At 39.7% G+C, this 26,316-nt stretch overlaps 1 protein-coding gene across 1 annotated transcript in view; it reads right to left on the bottom strand.

Annotated features, from left to right (window-relative positions):
* The window catches only part of OPRM1 (opioid receptor mu 1), a 44,158-nt gene that overhangs the window by 6,719 nt on the left and 11,123 nt on the right, over positions 1-26,316 (bottom strand). Inside the window, exons 2-3 of the mRNA XM_048488519.1 lie at positions 19,769-20,121; positions 16,646-17,166 (exon numbers count right to left, since the gene is read on the bottom strand). Coding sequence (XP_048344476.1) covers positions 16,646-17,166; positions 19,769-20,121 — 874 coding nt within the window. The remainder of the gene's footprint in view (positions 1-16,645; positions 17,167-19,768; positions 20,122-26,316) is intronic.

Consider the following 26,316-nt stretch of genomic DNA (forward strand, 5'->3'; position numbering starts at 1 on the left):
GGAGGCAGAGGACATCTAGCTGTGGGTGATTCCTCACCCCATTGTCTTGAGGTTCGGCAGCCATCTTCCCCCAGTATTTTTCCTGCCTCTACAGGGAGAGCATGGTTCTTGAATAGACTCTTTAGTGTTGGCGTGTGTGATTGTTGTTTCTGTTCGCCTAAGTGTGTTCTAAGGTGTTTTCTGTCTGTGATTTGTCCTGGTCTACTGTTCCCCCCCCCTTTGTACATACATTGATAAGGAGGCATTGTACCTTGAAAAAAAAATCTTTTGAAAGCGGACTTCTTATAGCGAAAAGTGTTTGTGCTTGGCTCCCAGAATCTTGTTTACAATTGGACTGATTATATTTTACTCTCAGTGTCTCGTTTTGAATAAGATTAGAATATTAAGAGAAGTTGCCTTGAATTGAGACGTGCTTTTCTTCCTCTGTTCTGAGTTCTATTGTAATTTATATGTATTAGTGATAATTGTTTTTGTTGCAGTCTGACACTTTATTATAAATTTCTTAAATATTCATTGGTTGTCATGTTGTATGCAACAGAGAGTGAATTGTATTTGTATCTCATTTGTACTTGCCACTCCAGGGTTTGGTATTTTCTTTCGTTATATTCGTTTTGACATGTGGGACTGTAGCTTTTGTATTCAATTTTGCCTCATTCTCTTCCCCACTACAGCTCTGTTCTCACTTGAGACTTGTTCACATGGGTCCTATGACCCATAGCAGCCTCTACCACTGGAAAGCCTGACAGGATACCACCCATTTTTTTCCACTCTCCTGCTGTTTCTGGTGACCATGAACCCTGCCAGACTGACAATTGATAGAATAATAGCTAAATTTAAAGTTGTCTATTGTTGTAACTTTTACAATGTCAGTCGAAAGGACTGTTTCAATTAATTGGGCCACTTGAAATTGGGCCACTTGAAACATATATCTTTCTGTTTAATTGCTATTAAAATTTAAAAAAAATTAATTTCCAGGGGGCGCTAAGTAATATTTTTTCTGGAAAGGGGGCGGTAGGCCAAATAAGTTTGGGAACCACTGTCCTAGACAAAGGTATGCCACAGTATCACTATAGTTTCATTCTCAGTAAAGTACACAAGTAAATAGTGGGAGAGAACATCTGCTGCCATTCTAAACGTCTAAACATCATCTAAACAACGTCTAAAATTCTAAACATCTGCTGCCATTCTAAACTTCAATTAACACAAGGCCTTACGCGGGCTGGGACCCTCGTATCTTCGAGACCGCATCACCCCATAAGTCCCTATACGGGATCTCCGTTCGGCGGAGGCCAATCTGTTGGTGGTCCCCGGCCCCTCAATGATGCGACTGGCCTCCACGCGGGCCAGGGCCTTTACGGCTCTGGCCCCGGCCTGGTGGAACACTCTTCCTCCAACTGTCTGGGCCCTGCGGGATCTGGTGAGTTCCGCAGAGCCTGTAAGACGGAGTTGTTCCGCCGGGCCTTTGGAGGGACCAGCCGCTGATGGCGCCCCCCCCCCCCCTGTTCCAACTAATGGGACTTGCTGTCCCTCCCTCCTAGGGAGGATTTTTAAAAGTGGGGTTGCCGGACGCCTGTTATGATTATCGCTGCTTTAAATTGTTTTAACTAGTGTTTTAGCTGAATTTTATGTTGTACACCGCCCAGAGCCCCTTGGGGATGGGGCGGTATAAAAAATCTAAATAATAAATAAATAAATAAAATAAACATAACCATTGCCATCTTAAAACAGACTAAATCTATAAAACATGATTGTTTTATATCCATCATTGTTATTCGGATAATTAAAGTCCACAAAAGTCTCTTACCCCAAAAGTAAGCAGAAGGAACCCCTTCTGAGAAGAAGCCTTCAATTAACACAACTTCCCCCATTTATAGGATTTTTAAATCATTCACTAGTAATCTCCAACTTTTCCACTGATAAGGATGCACATTTTTTGCTAACTCATGATGCCTTCAAACACCATATAAGGCGATGGATACTTAAAATGTCTTTCAATATATAAAAATGTTAGTTCATTCTTTCTAGGTCTATTTTTCTTAGCAAAGTCTATTGAAAAAGAATGATTACAAGTTTATCATATATATGAACATCTGTTGGCCCTCAATCAATACTCCCATCTGTGAATCATATCTTCACTTCCATGAACTGGACATCCTTTATAGTGCTCCGAATGTTCTGCACCTGGGCCTAAACTATTGTATTTATTGACAATGGGTTTGACAGCTTCTGAACTACTGTCTTCTTCTTTCTGATCTTCAAGGCTATTCATTTCTGGATATCTAGACTCTCTTGCTGGCATCCTTCCCTGCCAGGCCAGATTTCTTCTATTTATGTGTGCTGCAACATCTTCTTTGACTTTTTCAGTCAAATCTAGCAACTGTTCCACTACCTTTCTCACCATGCCCATAACAATACAAATGAAAATAAAGTTTTGTTCAGTTTCCTTTTTATTTGTGCATGAAGGACAAAAAAGCAAGATGTTACCATGTATGGTAATGCATTTACAATGAATATTTGTGCCTTCTCTGAAAAATACATTTTAATATTTGGTTGTCCCATACTTTAAAAATTTTAAAACATTAAATATACACTTTAATGTTTGGTTGTTCCACAGTTTAATGTTTGTTTCTACTTTGCCAAAAAGGTTTCCCGCAAACATTTTCAACAAGATCCACTGAACCATGTGTTAAAAGTGGTTCTTCTATTGAACCAAAAAGAATACTCAAATATTGTGCTTTGACTAACCTCCAAAACTAATTTGATAACCTCAGAGACAGCTACACACTCCTATGCATCAAAGAAATACTGGTTTCAAGTAATCACAAGTATCTGCAAAAGCTGATGACTGAGAGAAACCATGGTTTCTCTTTAATTACAGCATCCTCTAGAGTACAAAAAGTTTTGTAATGAACATTGAATATGATACCTTATTTAGATTTTTTTAAAAAAAATAAGCCCACAGATCTGTGTGAGGACAGAACAGTAATATTAACGGGATTGTTTCTTACCCAACTATTTTTAGCTAATCTGCCTTTCCATTTTTTTATTTCAGTAGTAGGTAAGATGTTTCCAATAGCGAGATGACAATTCCTTAGCAACTAAAGCTATGATTGGAAGGATATTTTCCTAGAAGTAACATGTGGCTTACTTCTGAGCTCTTCCAGAGCTTTATACTTGCGTTCATGATTGTAAGATATGAAATGAAGAAATCATATACACATTCAGTGAATGCAAAGATCCCTTATGAATATGTCTTTTCTATATTCCTTTGTATGGACAGGCATATACCTCCTCTTCATCTACTGTTGAAAGAAAATCATGGAATTATTATACGTTTTGTTTGAACTTAGTTTTGATTGGTTGTTGTGGGCTTTCTGGGCTGTGTGGCCGTGGTCTGGTAGATCTTGTTCCTAATGTTTCACCTGCATCTGTGGCTGGCATCTTCAGAGGTGTATCACAGAGGACAAGAGAGAGATACACATCTCTCTTGTCCTTTGCTAAGTGTAGCATCTGCAGTAGTTTTCTGGTAGGTACAGCAGATGCTAAGCTCAGCAAAGGACAAGAGAGATCCCCTCACTTCTGCAGTAGTTTATTGCATACCCTGCAGCTGTGGAAAGGTCTACATAGGATGCTACAAAATGCAGCATTCAAACTCATATTAAAGAGAACAAAAGTCATTGTTGGCTTAACCATCCTGAAAAAATCTACAATAGCAGAATATGCTCTAAACAAAACTGGACACAGCATTTTATTTGAAAACACTGGAATTCTGAACAACTTGGATAGTTACTATGTCAGACTACACAGGGAGGCTATTGAAATTTACAAACACCAAGACAACTTCAACAAGAAGGAAGAGACTCTGAGAATTAACAAAACTTGGCTACCAGTACTTTAAAACACCAGAATCAAAGGTGTAGGGCATGCTAGGTTCGTGGACAATGAACTCCACCCGGACACAGGATTTGCATTCACTAAGACTGTTGCTACTGCAGGGAATGCAAATGCGAATACCAATGTAAACGGACTGAAAACCCCACCTGCAATACAATGCACTCAACCACACCTTTGCATAGCAAGTTCCACCCAAACACTTGCTGATTGGTTCCCCACCCTGGGGCATGGACAATATATATCCCACTAAACATTCCCTTCCCACTGGACACAGTGTGTAACAGACTTCTTTCTGTGATATACCTCTGAAGATGTCAGGCACCGATGCAGGTGAACTGTTAGGAACAATATCCGCCAGACCACGGCTATGCAGCCCGGAAAGCCCACAACAACCAATTGAGTCCAGCCATGAAATCCTTCAACAATACATTAGTTTTGATTACTCTTGTCTTCTGGGATTCATTTTTCTGGACATTAAAATTTTTAGTAAGCTTATTTGTTTTTTTAAATCTATTTCATTTGTCGGTTTCATTGAACCTCTGGTCTGGCTATGTTTTTCAAATCCTATTGATTTTAACAGGAGTTGGGCTCTGTCTGTCCACAACAGAGAGATACAAAGGAAGAGTTCTTAGAAAGCAAGGAAGAACTTAGGCCCCTTCCGCATTCGCAAAATAATGCGTTTTCAAACCACTTTCACAACTGTTTGCAAGTGGATTTTGCCATTCTGCACAGCTTCAAAGAGCACTGAAAGCAGTTTGAAAGTGCATTATTCTGCATGTGCGGAATGAGCCAAAGAGCAGGGGAGCACCCATCTTGAACTTGGGTCCAAACTTGACAAGATGCTAGGTGATCTATTAATCTATCTCCCAAGAATTTTAAACTATCAGTAAATAGCAACTGTGAGGCTTCTCAGTATGGATGTGGATGGTGGCAAGAAGAACTGGCGACTTAACCTTTTCCCATACTCTTCTCCCTCAACAGCTGCTATTGATCCATTGGGGCAGCATACAGGTCACTCCGTACCTAGGGTTGCCAGCTCTGGGTTGGGAAATGTGAGTGGAACCTGGGGAGGGTGGGGTTTGGGGAGAGTTGGGACTTCATTGGTATATAATGCCATAGAGCCTACCTTCCAAAACAATATTTTTTTCCAGGGGAACTCATCTCTGTCATCTGAAGATCAATTGCAATTCCTAGACATTTCCAGGCCTCATCAGGATGCTGGCAATCATACTTCATAAAGGACGTAAGAACCCCCCCCCCCCCCGCTGGTACTTTCTCAAAAAGGGGGGGGGGAATCGCGCTGGCGGGAACACGCTGTTTTAAAAAAACCTCCCTCCAGGAGGGAGGTTTTTTGGGGTGGCCTGACGGCGCACTGGGGGAGGTGGAGGGAAGCCAGGTTGGCACTGCTGCGTTTCAGCAGCGCCGCCTATGCGAACGGCGCCTTAGGGACGGCATTTTTGCCGTCCCTAAGGCGTCGTATTTGGGCGGTGCGGAAACCGCCTTAGTTTTGCTGCTGTTCTTTCTCTAAGCAAGATTTTGCTGGTGAGTTAGGGTGAGTTAGGTGTGAGGGTGAAGGCAGCATGGAAATCAGTTTAGACCAGGTGCTGGCTGGAGAGCCAGTGGTTGGTGACATGGTTTGGTTGTAATATATTATTTTGTTTAAAAGAAGGAAGGAAATCAAAAACAGTTACTAAAATCAATCACCTATAATACAATCTAGTAATGGTTAATAGTTTGCAAAATGCATGATTTCCAGATAATGTTGAGACATAAGGCACTTTTTCATATTTTACAAATCTCTCATTGATACAAAATGTAAAGATGTCACTTATTTACCTTTAAACAAGCTTCACCACTTTACTCCATATGATGAATAGATTTCTGTCACGACAAACATTTTTTACACAAGGCAAGCATTATCTATATAATTTATGAACAAAGCAGCTGTGTGACTGTAGTGCCATAAGCTTAAAAAAGAGAAAGCAATGGGAATGGGTTTATTTACTATGCACACAAATTCATCAAAGTGCTTTTTGCTTGCTGGGTAATTGTTGACCATTTAAATACAGAGCATTTGCTGAACAGCAAGTAGAAAATGTCATATAGCTACAAATTATCTGTGCGATTATTATTGTTGCTTATGCCAGAGACAAAAAAGCTTTTGTTTTGACAGAATAAGCTTTTGAAAGCTGTTAGTTATGCTAGTTACTTGAAGGCGTTGTTAAATGGAACATAAACCTTATATAGGTTGACTTTGCATATAAATAAAACTTGTTTAATGGTTAAAGAAATTCATAATGTCTTGCTTCTTAAGTAGTAAAACAATTTTCTACATATACTAATGCTTAAGTATTTTACAGATGGTATTACGTACACGCACCAACACTTACATAAATTATTGTACTTTTGTGCCTAATGAAATAATATATAAATGTATATTATATCTTATCACCTAAATACACAAAGAGCTTTCAAAACAAGTTATATAGAATATAGGCAAATTTAATAAATGCACTTATTTAAAATACATTGCCATACATTTTTGCTGCTATACTGCTAACACTATACAAGTATTCATAATTCTCTTTACAAAATGCAACTCTCTGCTTTGATACAGAAAACCAGCAATCACAACAAAACTTTGCCAGCTGACGCTTGCAGTTACCCAAAAGGAACAAAGGAACATTCCATTGTTCTGTTAGAATATTTTAAGTAGAAGATAGAGGAGGAGACCTTAACTCAGCACAGAATATGGACAGTGACTTCCCTTGTATTCACATTCTTGTGTGAAGGAAATCTTGATCTAGTGAAATGGAATGCTTCAACAAATGCGAATTTCAGTCTCAACTAAGATAACAAACTGGTTTTTGTATCCCAGAGGTAGCTTGGAAATATTGTTACTGCAGCCAATTTGTGCACTGTTATCATGACCCAATGGATGTGATCCATTGCTGGCCCATTTCCAAGTAAAGTGATACAGACACAGGTGTTTCATACAGCTCATTTCAATCCATCTATGAGCTGTCTCCAAAACTTTCTGGCCCCTTCTGCTGCCGCACGTGCAGAATAATGCACTTTCAATGCACTTTACAGCTGTGCAGAACAGCAAAATCCACTTGCAAACAATTGTGAAAGTGGATTGAAAGTGCATTATTCTACATGTGCAGAAGGGGCCTCTGAAGTGCTCTGACCATATCAAACAATTCTGGTTTTTTCTTGCTTTTTCCTGTGGCACATTGTTTTTTGGCTTTTAAAAATGTTCGAAAATTTTCGCTATCCAATGCACTGGAATGCTGGAGATATAGCACTGAATTGAGATGTGTTGGATTGCTATGATGCTGTAGCACTAAAACGCAAATCTCAAAAGATTTTTTTAGAAGCCAAAAAGGAATGCACAGTAGGAAAAGGTGAAATGTATACGTTTCTGTTAAAACTTGAAGCAAAAGAAGAACAGGTGAAACAGTGGCCAGTAACTTTGGATACAATATACAAATGGATCGATGTGGTTAAATTTACATTATATTCCAATTTCAAAGAGAATTTCTATAAAAATGTGTTATCATTGGTAACTGTCACTGGAAAAAATAGCAAAAATATATAAAAATGTTCTGAATAGGCATTGGAAGTGTAAGCATCATGAAGGGTCATTTTACCCTTCATGGCGGACTTGCAATAAAACTAAAATTCTTTGGTCAGAAATACATTAAGTAATTCAGAAGATCTTAAAGATTAATATACAAATGAAACCAAAGGATTATCTTTTGGGTCTTATGGATAGACAGTTTGAAAAAAAATATAGAACTTCGTTTTTATATATGACATAATCAGTGAGAGTATTATATGCACAAAAATGGAAAACTTCATCTGTACCAACTACTTCAGAATAATTTGTGCAGATATTCAAATTGGCTGAGATGGCAAAATGTCCTTTTTAAGAGAAAAGTAGTTGTCTAAGTGTATGGGCAGTTGAAAACCCTTAATGGACTTTTTACTTAAAATGACAAAAATGATGAATTGTGGATCTGAGGACCAGATGATAAGCAATTTGACATAGTAGAGAAAAGAGTGATTTCTGTTTAATTAGTAATAATTAAGTAAGAACTAACTGAATTATATTTCTATATATATGCAATTAGAGAGCGAGTGGTAAATTTTCAATTGTGTTTACATTTGGTGCAGAAGAAATCAGAAGCCAGACTTTTTATTTTATTGTAGAATACTTGTTTGGGTGTAACTATATTTGTTGTTTGTATGTTTGTCTTTTAAAATATTAATTTTTTAAAAAGATGGGAAAAGGTGGGAGTGGGGAGCTGCCATTTTGGAAGCGCTCCAGACATTTTAAACAGCAAATTGCAGTGATTCAGAAGCTCAAGGAAGAACTGAAAATGGGAGAAAGCATTTTTCTTTAAAAATGGCTGAGTTCTAGGATGCCAGTAGGACACAAGAAGTTGAAAAGGTGTGTCTGAAATTACACAAAAACTCCATTAGCAACCAGCTGCTAAAACAGTTTATAAGAGCAGTTTGAAAAGGATCTTACAGTATGGTGACCAGACATCCCGCTTTTGGTGGAACAGTCCCGCCTTAAAACAATTTGTCCCGCGTCCCGTGGGGTTTTTGAACCATCCCGATTTTTGGGAGGCTGCCGCACTGCCTTCTGGGGCGTGCCCCAGAAGGCAGTGCGGCAGTCTCCCGCGCACGCGGTTGCAGGAGCGCACTGCCTTCTGGGGCACTCCCAGTTTCTGCCCTGTCACAGTGGCCACCCGCCCACCCATCCTGGTTTACAAAGGGTGACAATCTGGTCACCTTATCTTACAGTTATTTTTCACGGAGAAGGGTGCGCTAGCAATATTTTAATGGAAGATAATCCTACAAAATAACTTAACATGGAAACGATCATTCATATCCTTTTATTATGGTACACAAATGCTCTCGATATACTACTGCTCTTTTTCATTAAGTGGTAGCAGCTGTTGGGGGTAGCATTTTCCTGTATCTTACATCTTTGTTTTTATTAGGTGATTTTGCTCTGTAAGCTGGATATTGTATAAGGCAGTGCCAGTAACTACACATTCCTTGAGGCTATCTTTTAGTTCATTAGCAAATGAATATAACATTCCTATGACCCTAATGGCTGGCTGACTAATTTGCTTTCAAAGTGTATCATGAAAATTTGCCATTCAGGCAAATCATTCTGATGAATCTGAAAAGCAGGCACTTGCCTTTGGGAAAGGGAGAGGAAAATTAGTTTCCTAAATATTCCCACTACAAACAGTATGGCCACTCAGTGACACTGTTTTGTGGCTGCTACATGGCAGTGAACCCTGTCACAGCAGTGGTGTGGTTTGCAGATTCCAGAAGGTCCAACTGAAAGGAAAGAAATACAATGATAAATGAGCTAATTCCCCCAGCCAGTTGTTTTCCAACCATGCTTGGTGAATTTGGTCAGCATTTGCAGCTCCTTCCTCGGTCAACAAAGAGGAATGAAGTAGTTCTGAGCAGGCATTCACAGTACATTTTGTGATTCACAATACATTCACAATCAATACACAATACATTCACAATACAATCTGAATTGACAAAGGCTGAAGAAACTGGGTCAGTTCCACCATCAACATGAATGTTTCATAGAAATATAGAGCTAGAAGGAAGCTCAAAGGTCATCTAGTCCAATCTCATACACAATGCATGAAATCCACAACTATCTCCCCAACCAACTCCTCCAATGACCCCTGATCTATACCCAGACAAAGGAAAACATTCTTCAGGAACCCTGGCCAATCTGTCCTGACCAATCACAGCCACGGAAAATGAGCTGCACCTGATTTGACTGACTGACTTTCTTAAGATTTACAAATACGTTTTCATTCTGCCTTTATCATAAATGGATGACATCTAAAAAGATGGTTAATTGGGAGACCTCAAATTAAATCTTTGTGACCCCCCCCAGAGGGTTCATGCAGAAAGCTTTAGTTACTCTGTTAGCAGTTGTATCCCTCCTCCATTTAAAAAATGTCTTGGGCAATGCATTTGAGATTACGTATAGGTCTGTACATATGGACCTATACATGATCTCAAATGCATTGCCCAAGACATTCCTTTCAGCAGGGAAAAATTTGCTACAGATACCACTGCTAATACTTGTCACAAGTTTTTGCAAGGAGCTTTTTGTTCCAATCTCCCCTCTCAGTAATATTGCAAACCAAGAAAAGGATTGTAGTTTTTCAGAAACTTAAATTCAGTGTTTTGGAACAAAAGAGCTTTGCCACTAATCCCCCAAAACAGCTTTAGTCCCAAAACTTTAGACCCAAAACTTTAGTCCCAAAACAGTATCAGATAGAAATCAAATGCCAGCATGGCATGTATGCAGCATGGAGAATAGCCTTTTATATAGAAATAAGGAAAATAAGTACATCTGTATTGTTGAAGGCTTTCATGGCTGGAATCACTGGGGTGTTGGTTTCTGGGCTGTATGACCGTGTTCTAGTAGCATTTTCTTCTGAAGAATGCCAGCCACAGACGCAGGCGAAACGTCAGGAGAAAATGCTACTAGAACACGGCCATACAGCCCGGAAACCCCACAACACCCCAAGTACATCTGCTTTCACCTTTTAAAATACAAAACCTTAAACTGAAGCACAAATGTAAAACCTCCAATCTCAAAGGTAGCATTGCTTGGCAAATCTCAGACAGGCTCTGTGATTCCAGTTGGCTTGGAAAGAAACTTAGCCCAAGCAACTATGCAACCCCACCTGAAGAACTCAGAAAACTGGAAGGTTAAACCACCCGATGAGTCATGCCTCCTCACCCCCTCCATCAAGGTTCTTTCATCAAGGCCCATTGTTCTTAGCCTTTTTTTTTTTAAAAAAAGGATGACCTAATCAAAGAAAATTATTCTTTGGATGATGCAGATCTACAAAGGGATGTTCCTTGAGCCACAGTAGCAAATCTACTGAAAATTAATGACTTATGGTGAATTGAAAAGTAGCCAGGTGGCATAAAGACTAAACAAGAGAGCCTCCTTAGCCAGAGGCAATATATCTAGAAAATCTTTTATCCAGGAAATGCAAGGGAGGACAGGAGTGTATGCTTTTACGTTCTATAAAACTGTCAGTTCATCATAAACAATAACAACCCACTAGGAGTGTGCATTCGGCAAAGCTGATCAGAACCCCCTCCCCCACAATACCTGGCATCTTCAGGTATTTTCTTCCCTGCTCTTTGCTCAAAATGGCAGCAATATAAGGGGGCTAAAAAGTGGATCTGGAAAAATGCACGTTTTGGAGGCATTTTGGGGCCACTTCAACTTTGTCACCATTTTAAAAAGATTAGAAGAAACCCTTCTCCCCCCTTTTGGATCCCACCACTGCTCACATGCATTCAATGTGCATAATGAACAGTTACTGATATACTGCTGATATATACTTAAAAGTGTCATGATATTTAAGAAAATCAGATATGAAATAATTGTTGGAACTGACTTATTATTACAGAAAAGATTGGCATCTCATAAGAACATAAGACTAATGCTTCCCTTTTTTCAAAAGAACATTGATTTTGCAGTAGACCTTGATTGTTTATGAACCTATATAAGGGAATTTTCATAAAACCACAAGGAATATGAAAGGATCTTCTTCATAAAACCAAAACCTTTTCTAATGTTCAAAGATCTCAGCCACCCTACAAAAGCTCATTCACCTAACCCAATTTTTCTTATTCTTCAATTTTCACCAATCTCACTGGGATGTCCATAAAAGTTTTCCCACACTTTCCTCTTCTGGTTACATGCCATTTTACCCGGAAGAATCCAACACTGGTTGGAATAACTCATAGGCTCATGGAACTGTGAAGGTGATACAAAAATTCCTTTGGTGACTGAGGCTTTCCCCTGTTCAGAATTTGACTTTAAAATTTATCTCAACACTGTACTTCTACTGTACCTGAGACCTTTACAAGGTTCTTACAGACAAATATCAAAAACAGAGATGGGATATCTGCACAAAGATTGAATGGGAAAGATCCTATTTATATAAACTAGCATAACTACAGATGTATTAATTTATACTATATGATATTTAGTACTCTGTCTCTCTGTCTCTCTCTGTACTATATTATATATAATATTATATAATATTATATATAATATAGTATAAACGAGTGAATCTTTGTTCAACCCAGTTATGCAAGTTTAGACAAATAGGATCTGTTCCATTCAGCCATATAGAGAAATATTAACACATACAAACTAGAAATGAATTGCATATCAAGCACAGATTAATTTTCTGTCAGGCCCCTGTGATCTCTGATATAAAAGGATGCTTATTCTCTAAACGTTTTTTAAAGTCACTGATGAAAAGCTACCATTTGAAAGTTTGCCATGTTTTTCTATATTGAGTACTTCCTGTCATGTCACTCACAGTATTCTCTTAGGTTAAAGCTGCAATCCTGAATGTATTTAAATGCTCTTTGAGTTCCTCAGCATCCAGAGGAACTCAAAAGACCTTAACTTTTAAATGTTTTTTTAAAAAACTCTTCGTTATTTGTGGTAAGTGCAGTGCGTAGATGCTTTGATTGATACATCAGATAGACCAGTGGTGGCGAACCTATGGCAAGGGTTCCAGAGGTGGCACTCAGAGCCCTCTCTGTGGGCACGTTCAAACAGAGTCCCCCTCCCACAACTAGGCTGGCCTGGGCCTCTGGGCTTGATTATTAGCATTAAACCGAAGACCTAGTTTTGGGGAAGCAGTGTAGGTAACCCTGTTAAGTGCTGTTAAACCCCACTGATTTTCATGCAAAGAACTAAAGGGGAATCCTTTACCTGGGAGTAAGCTCGGTTGCTGGCAATGGGGCTTGCTTCTGAGAAAACCCTTCTAGGGGTGTGATTCACTCGTTGGAAGAGCAAAGCCACCGACTACCACCAAGCTTACTCCCAAGTAACGCACACCTCGGAGCCAACCGTTTTTTCTAAACTAAAATCTCAGTATTCAGGTGAAATTGCCGTGTTGGCACTTTGCAATAAATAAGTGGGTGTTGGGTTGCAATTTGGGCACCCGGTCTCGAAAAGGTTCGCCACCACTGAGATAGACATTTGGCTCTGCAGTCAGTGTGCATCACAGTTATTTCTGAAGCTCTTAATGGTTCCAGTGGCCTATGAATGTCTCTCGGATCCAAATGGCTCAATTGTATCTGGATTCCTACTCTGTGGTTAGTGTCTCAACTCCTCCCAATTAGCATTTTGCTGCAAATGTTTATTGCTTTATTGTTGAAGAAACTTTTCTGCAACTTTGATAAATCATTACAGAAATAGTATGAACTATTTTAATAGTAAGGGAAACAGAGGTTATTTTGAATTTCATTCTAGGATGATAAAGCTTCAGAAAGGCATAGTCTTCTAAAATACAGTTCCTTGTTTTCTTATTAACACTTTATTTCCATAATGAAGAAGCTACACACTATTTATCTTTTCTTCATGTGATAAATAAACCTCAAGTGGTAATTTTCTCCCTTGCTGCAATAGTTAGAAAGCTAAAGAGAATGAAGTGGTATTAATGGCCTGTTTTATTTAGAAGTCAATAGATCTCCACAGTAGGTTGCTCTTCCACGAATAAAATCAAGAAGACTGCATTTGTCAGAATAAACGATAGAAGCACTTAACAGAATTCTTTGTGGTCATACTTGGTTTTCTCACATAATTTAGGTTTAAAGTTTCCCATTATATACAGAAAATGGAACCTTCACTATCTGATAACTGCTTAGAATATTAAATTAGAGAACTGCTTCTAGAACTCAATCCTGAATCTAAAAAAGAAATATGAAAAGGGTTAAGTCATGTGTCTACTTTTCTGGAGAGAGATGGGAGTTGGGAGTGGTGGGTGTGACAGAGACAGAGAAAGTCTTGAATGGTTTTGGTCAAAAGGACCTGAAAGATCATTTCCACCTGTGTGATCTTATGGAAACTTGAGATAATCCAGGAGGATTTGCCGCCTTTGGAAGCTCATATTGAAGGTCTTCTTGGCCGTCATCCCTAAACTGTGGAATATGATTGATGTAATTGTTATAAGTCATGTGAAAGTATCATCTGAAGAAAGATCCATTCTGGAAGGCTTTTAAGAAAATCGAACAGTTCTTAGGATTTTAATTATTTTTAATTCAGGTCTAATGTTTTATTTCTTTTGTCTTTCATTCTGACAGTCACTTTGAGTGTTCCTGAATGGAAAGGCACCATAGAAATATATGAACCAAATAAACTTATAAATAATACTGATTAAACGTTAGCTTGGAGGCCTTTAGAAAGTATCTGTAGCTCCATTTTTCTACTGGTTTGACTCATTTTGACTCCCAGAATGGACTTTTCAGTTCAACCACAATTGTAGACATTGTAGTAGTTATTCATTGCAACAGATTGCAAAAGTAACGTATCTCACATCTTTCTTTTCATGAATGATTGGTTTCTGAAGGTTGTACAACGACAATACCGTGCTTATATAAAAGTTTTCTTGACCATGTATCAGGGTTTTAAAGTATAGGTTTTAGGATACTTTATAGGGATGAATTATATGTGTGAATGGAAAATATTCATATTTTCTCTTCCCCTTTGATCAACAGCCCCCTATGATTCCAAGAAAACTGATGTTGGTTAGGGGAACCCTGTGGGCAAAATACTTTTTTTGAAGTTATAGGGGGTTTGATGGGGGGGGAGGGAAGATCTGACTCTGTAAGTAGCTTAATCATGCAATTTGCAGAGTCCAACCCATAGGTAGCTGAAGACTACCCTGACCCGAATGGTTCAGGCTAGTCTGATCTTGTCAGAGCTAAGACACTAAGCAGGGTTGGTCCTGCTTAATACTTGGATGGGAGACCACCAAAGAACATCAGGGTCATTATGCAGAGGAAGGAAATGGCTAACCACTTCTGGTAGTCTTTGTCTTGAAAACCCTACTGGGTTGTCATAAGTTAGCTGCAACTTGACAGCACCTCTCTCTCTCTCTCTCTCTCTCTCTCTCTCTCTCACACACACACACACACACACACACACACACACACACACACACACACACACACACACACACACACACACACACACACACACACACACACACACACACACACTTGTCCCTGTACCTTAAACTGCAGAAAAATATGGGTGGCAGTACACATGACTAATTTAAAGAGAAGACACATGTAAAAGGTGATAGAATCTAGAGTTGTGTGTATGCAAGGTTAAGATTGTTGCCAATTATGGATAATCCAGCTATTTATATCATCAGTAAGGTAATATTAGAGTTATCATGTTACATAATTTGAATAATCAGATGTGAATTAGGAATGCAAGTCATTAATTCCTAATGGCTACAGTAGTTTCTTATTAACATAGGTAATAATTTAAGTTTTCAGCATGGCTATGAGAAATAGAATGATACTATATTTCTATAAAATAATATTCTTGTTGGTTAATTTTACTATTTTAAAGCAGATATAAAGTTTCTTTTTGCTGCCTTCAGAAGTCATTTAAAAAATAGATAAGACTTACTGAATTTTCTTTAGACACACAGGCCGTTTCTGCATGGCCACAGAAATGGCTCTCCACTGGCATTAATTATGCAGCAAACCACAGAGGTGGCTCCACATGGAGCCGACTTGGGTTCATTTTGTTTACTTTCCTCTCCTCCCAGTGCAGCTCTGGATGGCTGGAGGGACATGCCCACGCTGCCCTCCAACCTCCGGGGGTTGGAAGGCAGGGTGGGTGTGTCCCTCAAGCCATCCAGAGCTGTGCAGGGAGGAGAGGTAAGTAAACGGGACATGGAGGGGTCAAAAACGGTGCTCTCACGCCAGTGCGGTTTGCACTGTGCCGGCAGGAAGATGCCATTTTTGAAAAACCTCACTCCCTGAGCCAGGTTCAAAAGCAGCATCTTTGTGCCGCTTTTGGTGTGTGTGTGTGTGTGTGTGTGTGTGTGTGTGTGTGTGTGTGTGTGTGTGTGTGTGCACAGTGCTGCTGTGATGCAGCAGTGCCAGCTCTGCAAACAGTGCCCCAGGGATGGTGCTTTTAACATCCCTCGGGCGCTGTTTTCCGCCTGTGCGGAAACAGCCACAGATTTGCTTTTACACAGCAAGTGAACATAATGGAGAATTTGTATCTTCAGTCCACACAAGCTTCTCCACAAAGCATTCCCCATTGTATGTTTATATGTAAAATTGCCAAGCAGACAGGTATCTCAAAGTAAGTTAATACCTTAATAACATTATCATGGACATTCTGATGACACTCATAAGAAAATGGATAATCAAAACCTGTTAAAACATATGGAATATGAACATGTAGACATATCTAAAGATATATAGAAAGTCTATGAAGAGCTGGTAGCCCATGTTTGTAATATGACCCTTGACTCTGAGCTAACATCTCTATATATAAAGTTGTAGAAAACTGAGCAGTAGCAAACATTCTGTGAACAAAAACCATGAAGTAATTTCGGTCCTTATCTAATGAGTCATTCTTGCATTTGTTCACACACCCAGGGCCTGATCATGCATCTGGAAGTTTCCAGGTTTTCCAGAATATGACGGGAACTGAAGCTATCCAACAACCTTAATGTTAATCTTTCTCTCTATAACACCCCAGTTAAGAAAGATAAATCAAAAGGCATTGCAAATATTTCAAAAGCTATACATCAGTAAAGACTGTAATTTCAGAATTAATGTCATCAACAGGAGGAATTCCTGAATCCAGAGATGACATCTCCACTGCTAGTCATACCTGATGGTTAGTCCTATCCACTGTGTTGGCAGTGGAGGCATGTTCATGAGTGTTTTGTCGGATTCGGGTGGAATTTTGTTGCTCAATCACTGAAGTTGTTGGGATGCAGAATTCTCTGAAACACCTTTTGAAGTTTTCATCTAAAAATGCATAAAGTACAGGATTAAGGCAGCTATTTGTATACCCTAAAGCAATGCAGAAGTGCCAGGAGACAGTCTGGAAAGTAGTTTCCGGAATGCGGACCAAGGCATTAATGATAACATAGATATGAATGGGAGTCCAGCAGATTATAAAAACAGCCACTACGACAAGAACCATTCTGGTGATCCTTCTGAGATTTCTGTCTTTCTCCTTGGAGCCAGAAAGCATTCGGACACTCTTCAGGCGTAAAATCATGAGTCCATAGCATACTGTAATTATGAGGACTGGCATGACAAAGGCAAAAATGAAAACACAGATTTTCAGCAGGTTATCCCAGTACCATGTTGGGTGAGAAAAAGAAAGAGTGCAATCAATAGATCCTGTGAAAACAAAAACAGAGTAATTTTTAGTGGATTATTACATTTTTTCAAATGTTTGTTTTCCACTGTATTAGAATTCAGAACAAGTCTGGTAAAAGGATTGCTAAAATTAAAAGTTCATGCTGATATTTTGTTTTGCAACAATATTATCCTGGCTGAGAATGTGGAATATGAATACCTAAAATAAATAAAGAAATACATACTTCTGTGCTGGGATCTCATAACCCATGAAGTGGTTCTAGGTTACCTCATTTCCATTTGGCAGCAGCCCCAGACTCACTGCTCTTAGCTCCCTTTGATTCTTGGTGGCAGTGGTGGGGTTATATAGGCTGTTGTGTAGTGATAATGGTGATACAGAGTCACTCCTAGCCAAGCTCCCTTCCCTCAGATTATTTGAGACACAGAGTGATGGTAGCATAACTCCTAATTATTTTGTGTAGTTATTATCCATAAAATTTTAGCCTGGAATCTATTATATTAATTATTCACTTATTTAAATATCTGTAAATGCAATCCCAAAAACACCTTCCTGTGAATAAGTCCCATTGAATAAAACAGGACTTCTTTCTGAATAACTGGTTTAGGATTGCTCCCTAGCGTTCTTTCTACAGAATTCTTAAAAGAGTATTCAATAATAATAGTGAAAACTGTAATAAAGGCACTTTAAAACTATTAAGAAATGTAATACTGCAGGACAGTAAATTAATATAAGAGTAACATTCTGATCTTGTGGACAATTGTTTATATCACACTTCCAGATTAGTCCCTTAATTGGTAAATATTCTGCACATTTTCATGAAACTGGACTGCTCAGTTTTGTGTGAGAGAAGAAAACCACCAGAATTCTTAATGCAGGCCAAATGACCTGAACAAATTTACATTTTTATTTTAAAAATACATTTTACCGAAAAGAGCCAACAATGAAACATCACTGACAGTAAGAGCCAGTGACCCAGAGGGGCAACTCTGATTAATCAGACTAAGAATTATTAGTGGACTTAGCTTTTAGCAGGCTTTAATGGAGTAAGCTTCTTGGAGTCCCACTGATTGGCAGAAAAAGTAGGATTATTTAAAAGTGGGATGTTTTAAACACTGAGAACAGACAGCTAGGTTTGTAAGTGATCTTCAGACTGACTGGAGTAATTTTGTTCAGAACTGACACCTGATATATTTTGAATAATTTGGATAGTGTTATAGAAAAATTCATAGCTGTCATGATTTATGCTGTCATTTCTTTTGGGTCAGTAGAAAAACAACTCCCTCCAAAGGAAGGGGAGAGGTGAATCCATCGCTGGAAGCAGTGTGGAACTGCACTGACAGATTTGCCCTCCTTGGGGCACTGGCCTTGGCGAAGTGTCAGGTCTGCTAGTGAGTGGCTGCTGTGGCCCTCCACAATGGTAGAATGCAGCACTGAATACTGCACCAGCATCTCTGAGACCCCACCCCACCAGCAAAATGTGGGGGGGGGGGTCTGAGACAAAGCCAGGGGAGGGGTCAACATTAGTTGGCTTCCACCCAGCCCTTTCTCCTATTATGCCAGCAGCTGAGGTTTTGAACTTATATCAGCTTTTGGGTGGCATAAATCTATTAAGCCCAACAGGGTCATTCTGGCGGTGGGGAGGCCTTTTTGTATTCTTTGTCTCCTCACGCTGCTAGATAGCCCCCTTGGAAATGGCAGGGCAGTGTGGCCAAGGCACTGCATCTGAACACCTGGCCCTCTGGATGGGACTGCCCCAGTTTAATACAAAATATCTGCCATTTGTTTTTATAAGAAAAGGTCATCTTTCATATTCCCCTGGGTATTATTTGCTATAGAAACAAATTCAGTACAAAATGATCTCAAAAACAAAGACGCGTAGCTTTACGTTTGACAGTATCATTACATTTCACTAAGTAATCAACCAAATCTGTTTTAAATATAACATTAAAATGTTTAAATAAAACAAAATAATAAATGTACTGCACTTGATTGCTGCTATGAGTGTTGTATACATATGGCAGCATACTTTGCTCTGATGCTAGAAAGCCCCTCCCACAAATCCTGGTATGACTGAAATCTGTGAAGGCATGATAAAACTTAATATCCAACATTCTATTTCCTACCCTACACCACATATTCTTGCTGGAATAGTGGTCCCATTTATGAGGTAATCTATATTACTTATTTGATAGCTAAGTGTGAAACTGTTCTATTTTGAAACTTTTCTAGTAAGCAGTGTGTCCTGATCTACATGAATACCAAATGCATACCAAATACTGAATCACTTTTCAGCTTTCTGTGTGGCCTGAAATGACTTAAACCATTTGGAGATATGCTTTGTTGCTTGACCATAGCTTGCAAATATCAAGCTTTTCTAATGAGTAGGAAGTGACTGCTCGTGGGCAGATCCTGGGCTATGAACTCCAAATTTTAGCTAGCTGTTCAAATAGCACCATTTTAGAATGCACTTGGGGTTAAAACTTTGATAGAGGTATATTTTTGTAAAACTTTTGCAGGTTCCTAATAATTGTCTTGGAAAATAACTTAATTTAGCTACCTGGGTGAGGGATGCCCAGGCGTCTGTCTATCTCATAAACTGAAGCAGATGGAATCCTTGCTTACCATTATTTTCTTTTGTGGTTGCCATGATCATAACTGGGATACCAATGGCTGAAGAAACAATCCAGTTGCCGACATTGACAATTTTGGCATTTCTGGGAGTGCGGAAATCAAGAGCCTTCACTGGGTGGCAAACTGCTATATAACGATCCACACTCATAGTGCAAAGAGTGAAAATGCTTGTGAACATATTGTAGTAGTCTATGGATATAACAATCTTACAAATGGTTGTACCAAATGGCCATGTTCCCAGGAGATAATTCACACTTTGGAATGGCAGCGTACTTGTTGCTAAGGCATCTGCCAGGGCAAGGTTGAAGATGTAGATATTGGTTGCAGTCTTCATCTTGGTGTATCTAGAAAAGTCAGCAAAATAGACAAATGAAAACATGTATCAAGATCAAATTAAAACAAGACTAATGATTCAGGAGTAGGAAATCTTCATGGAGTAATAGAATTGGATCCCAGGCAAGACCACCAATGACGGAAGGGATTTCCATCAGAAGAACAACTCTTCCTCCTTCCTTCCCATAGCTGCCCAAAACATTCCTCAAAATTCTGCTCCTAGTTTTGAAGAGTACAGGAAAAAGCATCATAGGAATCAGTGGTCTTCTATGTGGGTGTGTCAGCAGACCCCTTCTGTCAGATATTTCAGCTGGATCCCATTTTGATCCAGTTCACACTTACCAATTGTTCCAGAGTAACATAGCAAGGAGGGAAGACAATGGCCCTTTCCCCACTTACCTTAAGCCCCACGCTACTCGAGGAGAGTAGCACGGGGTCCCTCGGCACTCCCCACTGAGAGGGGCGGCAACAGCGCAGCCGCCCCGACGCTGCTGCTGTCGCGCCCCTCAGCGCGAGGCATTCCTGGCGTTCTTTCAAAGGGCGCCTTTTGATGACCCCGCGCAGAGCGCGGGGTCGTGGGGACGCCGGGGCGCACACCAGGGATGCCACGCGCTGGGAATTGCATGCAGCAACCCTCGGAAAAGGGTAAGTGGGGAAAGGGCCAATGTTGGATCCATTTGTGCCAAGCAAATAACACATTACTGGAATTATTCAGCACTATTCTGTCTTGACCTTGTGTGGTATAATACATAGCTCAACTACACAAAAATTTTCTTTGAAGTAGTAGGTAAGACATACAATGAAACATTGAATTAGATCTTGCTGTTTCTGGATAGTCATCATCAGTCCTTCATATGGATACCACCCTGAGCCCAAGGTTTCGTGTATGGCTCTGCCATGCTTGCCATATGTAGGATGGCGCTTTAAGCTTCTGATTGTGCTAGTGGTACTTGTCCCACTGAATAAAGCTTGGTTGTCTTCCATCCAAGTACTGTGGGTTAACAGCAACAAATCAATGTGTAATGCAAGCAACAAAGCTTGAATTAAACCAAAGCTACAAACATGGAATGATGCCCAGGGGAGGGCCTAAAAGATGGAAGTTTACAGTCTTTCTTTTTATTATTACCACTAGCCTTTATCTCACTTTACTGGATGTATCAAACAACAGCTGGAAAAATAAAAAGGAGTCTAGTGTTATCTTATATCATCTTAAGCTGTTTCCGCATAGGTTTATTTGCTCTGGGGTCAATGCTATCTGAAAGGTGACTCCCTCTCACTTTCCCACTGCATTGTGGTGCATATCCCAAGGTCTCCATAGCTTCCCTCTAAAACTATTTTGCTCTAAAGTTCAGGGAAAGATCCCAGCAAAGTCTGAATGCATGGGTTGTAGGTGTGAAAGTTCTAGAACTTTAATTTACCTGCCTGAAGAGTGAAATAATTTGCTCTGCCCCAATTTTCCACCTTGGCGTGATTCTGAATGCCTTCCTGTCCATAGAGACCCAGGTCACAAATGTAGCTCACCTGGAGTTTTCCCACCTGCGCCAGGCAAGGCTGCTGCCCACATCTATATCATCCTGACCTAGTCACAGTGATCCATGCAATGGTCACCACTAGACTACTGCAACATGCTCGATGCAGGACTGCCTTTGAAGTTGCTTCAGAAGCTCCAACTGGTGCAGAATGTGGCAGTGTGAATACTGACTGGGATGCCCTGGTGAATGTATATCCAACTGGTGTTCTGTCAGTTGCATTGGGTGCAGGTGGAGTAAATTGAATCAGATTCAAGGTTTTGGTACTCACTTTCAAAGATCTTAATAGTTGGGGCCTTCATATCTGTGAGACCACATCTCTAAAATAAGCAGACAGTCTTGCAACCCACAGACTGTTCATGAAAACAGACTGTTCAACATTTGGAGTAATATTGTAGGTGATATTTTAATTGGTTTTATTGTATTTATTATTTTTATTTCCAATTTATTTGTATTTGATGTATTTTATGTACATTTTAATATGTTGTAAGCCTCCCTGAGTCCCCTGTGGGGAGAGCACATGAGATATAAATTAAATAAATAAACAAGTAGAGTTTGGATTTATATTGCACTTTTCTTGCCTCTAAGGAGTTTCAAAGTGGTTTACAAACTCATTCACTTCCTCTCCCTTAAACAGACACCCTGTGAGGTAGGTGGGGCTGAGAGATTTCTCAAATTAGCTAAAAGTCACCAACTGGGCTTCATGTGTAGGAGCAGGAAAACAAATTCACTACACCAGATAAGAGTCTACCACTCATGTAGAGAAGTGGGGAATCAAATCCAGTTCTCCAGATTAGAGTGTACTGCTCTTAACCACTACATCACACTGGCTCTAAGCTAACTAGACAGACAGACAGACAGACAGACAGACAGACAGGGAAGCCTCTGGATGAAACAGCGGTGAGCAGTTGGGGATGGAGCTGTCCCTGTTGGATCTCCACATGCAGCCGACGGAAAGACATACAAACTCATCTGTGACAAGAGGATGAAGGCTTGTTAGTAGGTCCTGCAGGATCCCTGAGAGGTAACTCCAGAGTCCACTCAGCAGTCGGGGGGGGGTGGGGTGGTGTCTGTGGCATCAGCTCCTCAGGCTCTCCCACAAGCAACTAGCTCACATCATTCCCATAATCCTTACCTGTTGGCAGCACCTGTTCATACCAATAGTAAATGATGGGTCCTCTCTGGCATGTGCTGGGGGGGGGGGAGAGGGTTCCTCCTGCAAGGGAATCAGGCATGGGGTGTGCATGTCACCCACTACACTGTACATGGTGTCAGTCAACTGTCACAGCTGCCCTCTCAGTCACATGGTGTCAGTCACTGTCACAGCTGCCATACCAGTTCAGATCCAGCTACTAGACTACCCCCTGGCAGCTGTGACAGGCAGCAAGTCTAGGGCAGTTTCCAGCCATGCATGAAGAGAAGGGTGGAAAGAAGATGGGTGAGCAGTCTCTGGCATGCATGCCAGTGAGTGTTCACCCCCTCCAGTGAGGCCAGAGGAGATGAACTGAGAAACGTTAGCCACAGAATATGTGGTCTTGAATCCAGGATGGGTGTTGGTGTAAAGTGCTAAATCCATTGCGCTAAGTTTCTCTGTGCTTTTCCCATCACTCTTGTGCCACACCACTCATTTCGAGTATGCACAGTAGCCAGCTGTCATACAACATCCCATGCCACATGAACAACCTACTAAGGTGTGCTGCATCCTGACTAGGGTTTTTAAAAGGAAGAGGAATTGTCATTGGTTCCTGGGCAGGGGACTTGGCCAGGAAGGCAAGGCATCTGATTGGTCACATACTTAATTAGCATCTTAAGAGCATGGATCCATGTGTGTGTGTGGCTAAGAGAACATGTCTGTCTGTCTGTCTGTCTGTCTGTCTGTCTGTCTTTAAGTTACAATAATAAATGGACTACGGATTTCCAGTTAGATAAATAACAATCAGAGGTGTGAAAATTATGAATATTGCTTTACCTAGAGACTTACATTCACAAGATTGGCTGAATTGTCTTTGGAGAACATATCACTTATTAAAATGAAGATATCACCAAAGAAAAGTGAAAAATTGAATATTCTGAATAAGTTTTTGGAACTTTAGGCAATGTTCATAATGTTTGGAATGATAAGACTAGAGGGAATTTCTCCTTATTTTTTTCTAAGAGCTACTCTGAATAATCTGTGAGCTAGTATTACTGGTATTTATATTTTGAGGAATTACAGGATAATTCTTATTATAAATAATTGTTTCCTTATTAAATAGCAGGAATAGCTATGAGATATTTTTGCAGAGAATGTTAATTTTTTTAATCTGTATAGGCAAGTTAATCAAGATGAATCATCTATATAATAACAATTTAGTGAGCTGGCAAATATTGTGTATAAACTGCTTATCTCACTGAATTATGTATCAGGATAGTCTTTATAGCCCATGTATCTCACTAAATCAATGTTGTGCATTACTCAAAGAGATCTGTCTTTTGTATGTATTTATGTTTCAAAATATCTTTCATGGCCTCCTTAGCAACACATGTGTCCGGTGCAGCTCCCAGTTTTGCCTCAGATGACAGAGGAGGATATTAATTCTAAGTATGCACTATAAGCGGGGTGGCCTGGTAATGATGCACAAGTTTAAAGTTGTATGATAATCATCTTTTAGTCCTGTCAGTGTGTCTCAGTGATTGTATATATAACCTGATTTGGAGATAACATCAACAATCTAAATTTAAGTTCCCTGTGAATGTAAAGCTGGGCCAATGGTCCTCCTGTCACCCCTCTGTGTTCCTCATTTGCAAAGATATGAGTGGAAGGGAAAAATTTAATTGCTCAGGAAATCAGTAAAATCAAAGAAAAATACATGCACATGCTATAGTTGGCTAGTAGCAGGAACACACATTTTTGTAATACCTAAAAATCTCAGATTTGTGTTGTTATTCCAAAAAATCATGGTAACAATCCAAACCAGTGATTTCCATGTATATCTTTAGTTTAGCAATTTTGTTTTGCAGCCCTTTACCCATACATTCCTCCATTAAATCCTCTGACTACATATTCCACTCATGAACTGTATTCCTGAAGCTCCTGTAAAAAATGCACAAGAACCAGCATATTGTTGGACAAGTCTATTGTATCTGTTGCTTTGGTAAAACCATATAACAGCTGGTAATTTTCAATAAGAATAAATACCATAATAGGCTACGACTGAGCTGAGAAATATAACAAAATTCCCTTCATCTTGTCCATACTGAAAGCCATACTCCGTTTTCTTGTATATTTGAAAAGAAATTGTCTCATTTGCCTAGAAACAACAGTGGTTACCTGTTTTTAATGGATTATTTGCTGCTTGCAAGAGCAATATTTAGGTTATTTTAATGTAAGAAAGCTATACAAGAATAGATAAGGAACTTGGGTGCTGTGTGGTTTCCGGGCTGGGGTTGGAGTTTTTAGGCTAGTGGCACCAAAATTTCAGGGATTTTTTAAAGAGACTCTCCTGATGATACCGCCCAAGTTTGGTAAAGTTTGGTTCAGGGGGTCCATAACTTTGGGTGCCCCCATCGTTTCCAATGGGAGCTAATAGTAGATGGGGCTACATTTTGAGGGTCCATAACTTTGGACCCCTTGAACCCAACATCACCAAATCTGGGTGGTATCATCAGGTGCTCCCATCCCCTAATGTTTCCAATGGGAGCTAATAGTAGATGGGGCTACATTTTGAGGGTCCATAACTTTGGACCCCCTCAACCAAACTTCACCAAACCTGGGTGGTATCATCAGGAGGGTCTCCTAAAGATACTCTGAAATGTTGGTACTGCTAACATAAAAATTCCTCCCCTGACCAAAAATCCAGTTTTGAAGGATTTTAACTCTTGTGTTTTAGCTTGGTTGCTGATTGAGCTAAGGTTTTTGTACTTTTAAAGTTATTGTTGAGACCATATTGTTTTTGTTGACCCTCTTTTCCACTTAACAGAGCTAGTTCACTGTTTTTCTTTGAAATAAATATGCAAAAAATGTTAACCTACTGATGCCTCAATTAATGTAATTTTATTGGTGTCTATTTTTATTTTTGAAATTTACCAGTAGCTGCTGCATTTCCCACCCTTGACTTATACGCGAGTCAATAAGTTTCCCCAGTTTTTTGTGGTAAAATTAGGTGCCTCGACTTATATGTGGGTCGACTTATACACGAGTATATATGGGGTAAATCATTGTGAGCATGCAGAAAGTGGTAAATAAATATTTTGAGCAAATAAGCTTGCTTAGCAACAAAATATTGATTTTAAAAAATAAATATGCATTCCATTTGGAAGAACATCATGGAAAAGGTCACCTTCAATTGTGCACTTCCTCCATGGGCTTTTAATCAAGTCTACTAAAGACAATGCCGCTGATTGCCTCCATAGCAACTAATGCAAACATTCCAGTGATTCTTTGTCCACAGCACTGCCTGATCCTGCACAAGCACGTCAGGGCTGATCTAAATGGAGATGAAAGTTTCTTCCTAAAAATATTCATTTGAAATGAAAAATGTATTCCAAAGACCGTTCAACAGGTGCTCAGATTTGCAAAGTGACAGGGAAGCATGACGACCATTTGCTTGGCTTTTGTAAACCAACACATTGAGACTGGTTGAATTATTTTCAAGCCTCCTGACATCTAACTACTTTGATTTGTCTGGTTTTTTGCAA

Source organism: Sphaerodactylus townsendi, linkage group LG01, assembly GCF_021028975.2.
Source record: "Sphaerodactylus townsendi isolate TG3544 linkage group LG01, MPM_Stown_v2.3, whole genome shotgun sequence".
In the NCBI taxonomy this organism is placed as follows: domain Eukaryota; kingdom Metazoa; phylum Chordata; class Lepidosauria; order Squamata; family Sphaerodactylidae; genus Sphaerodactylus; species Sphaerodactylus townsendi.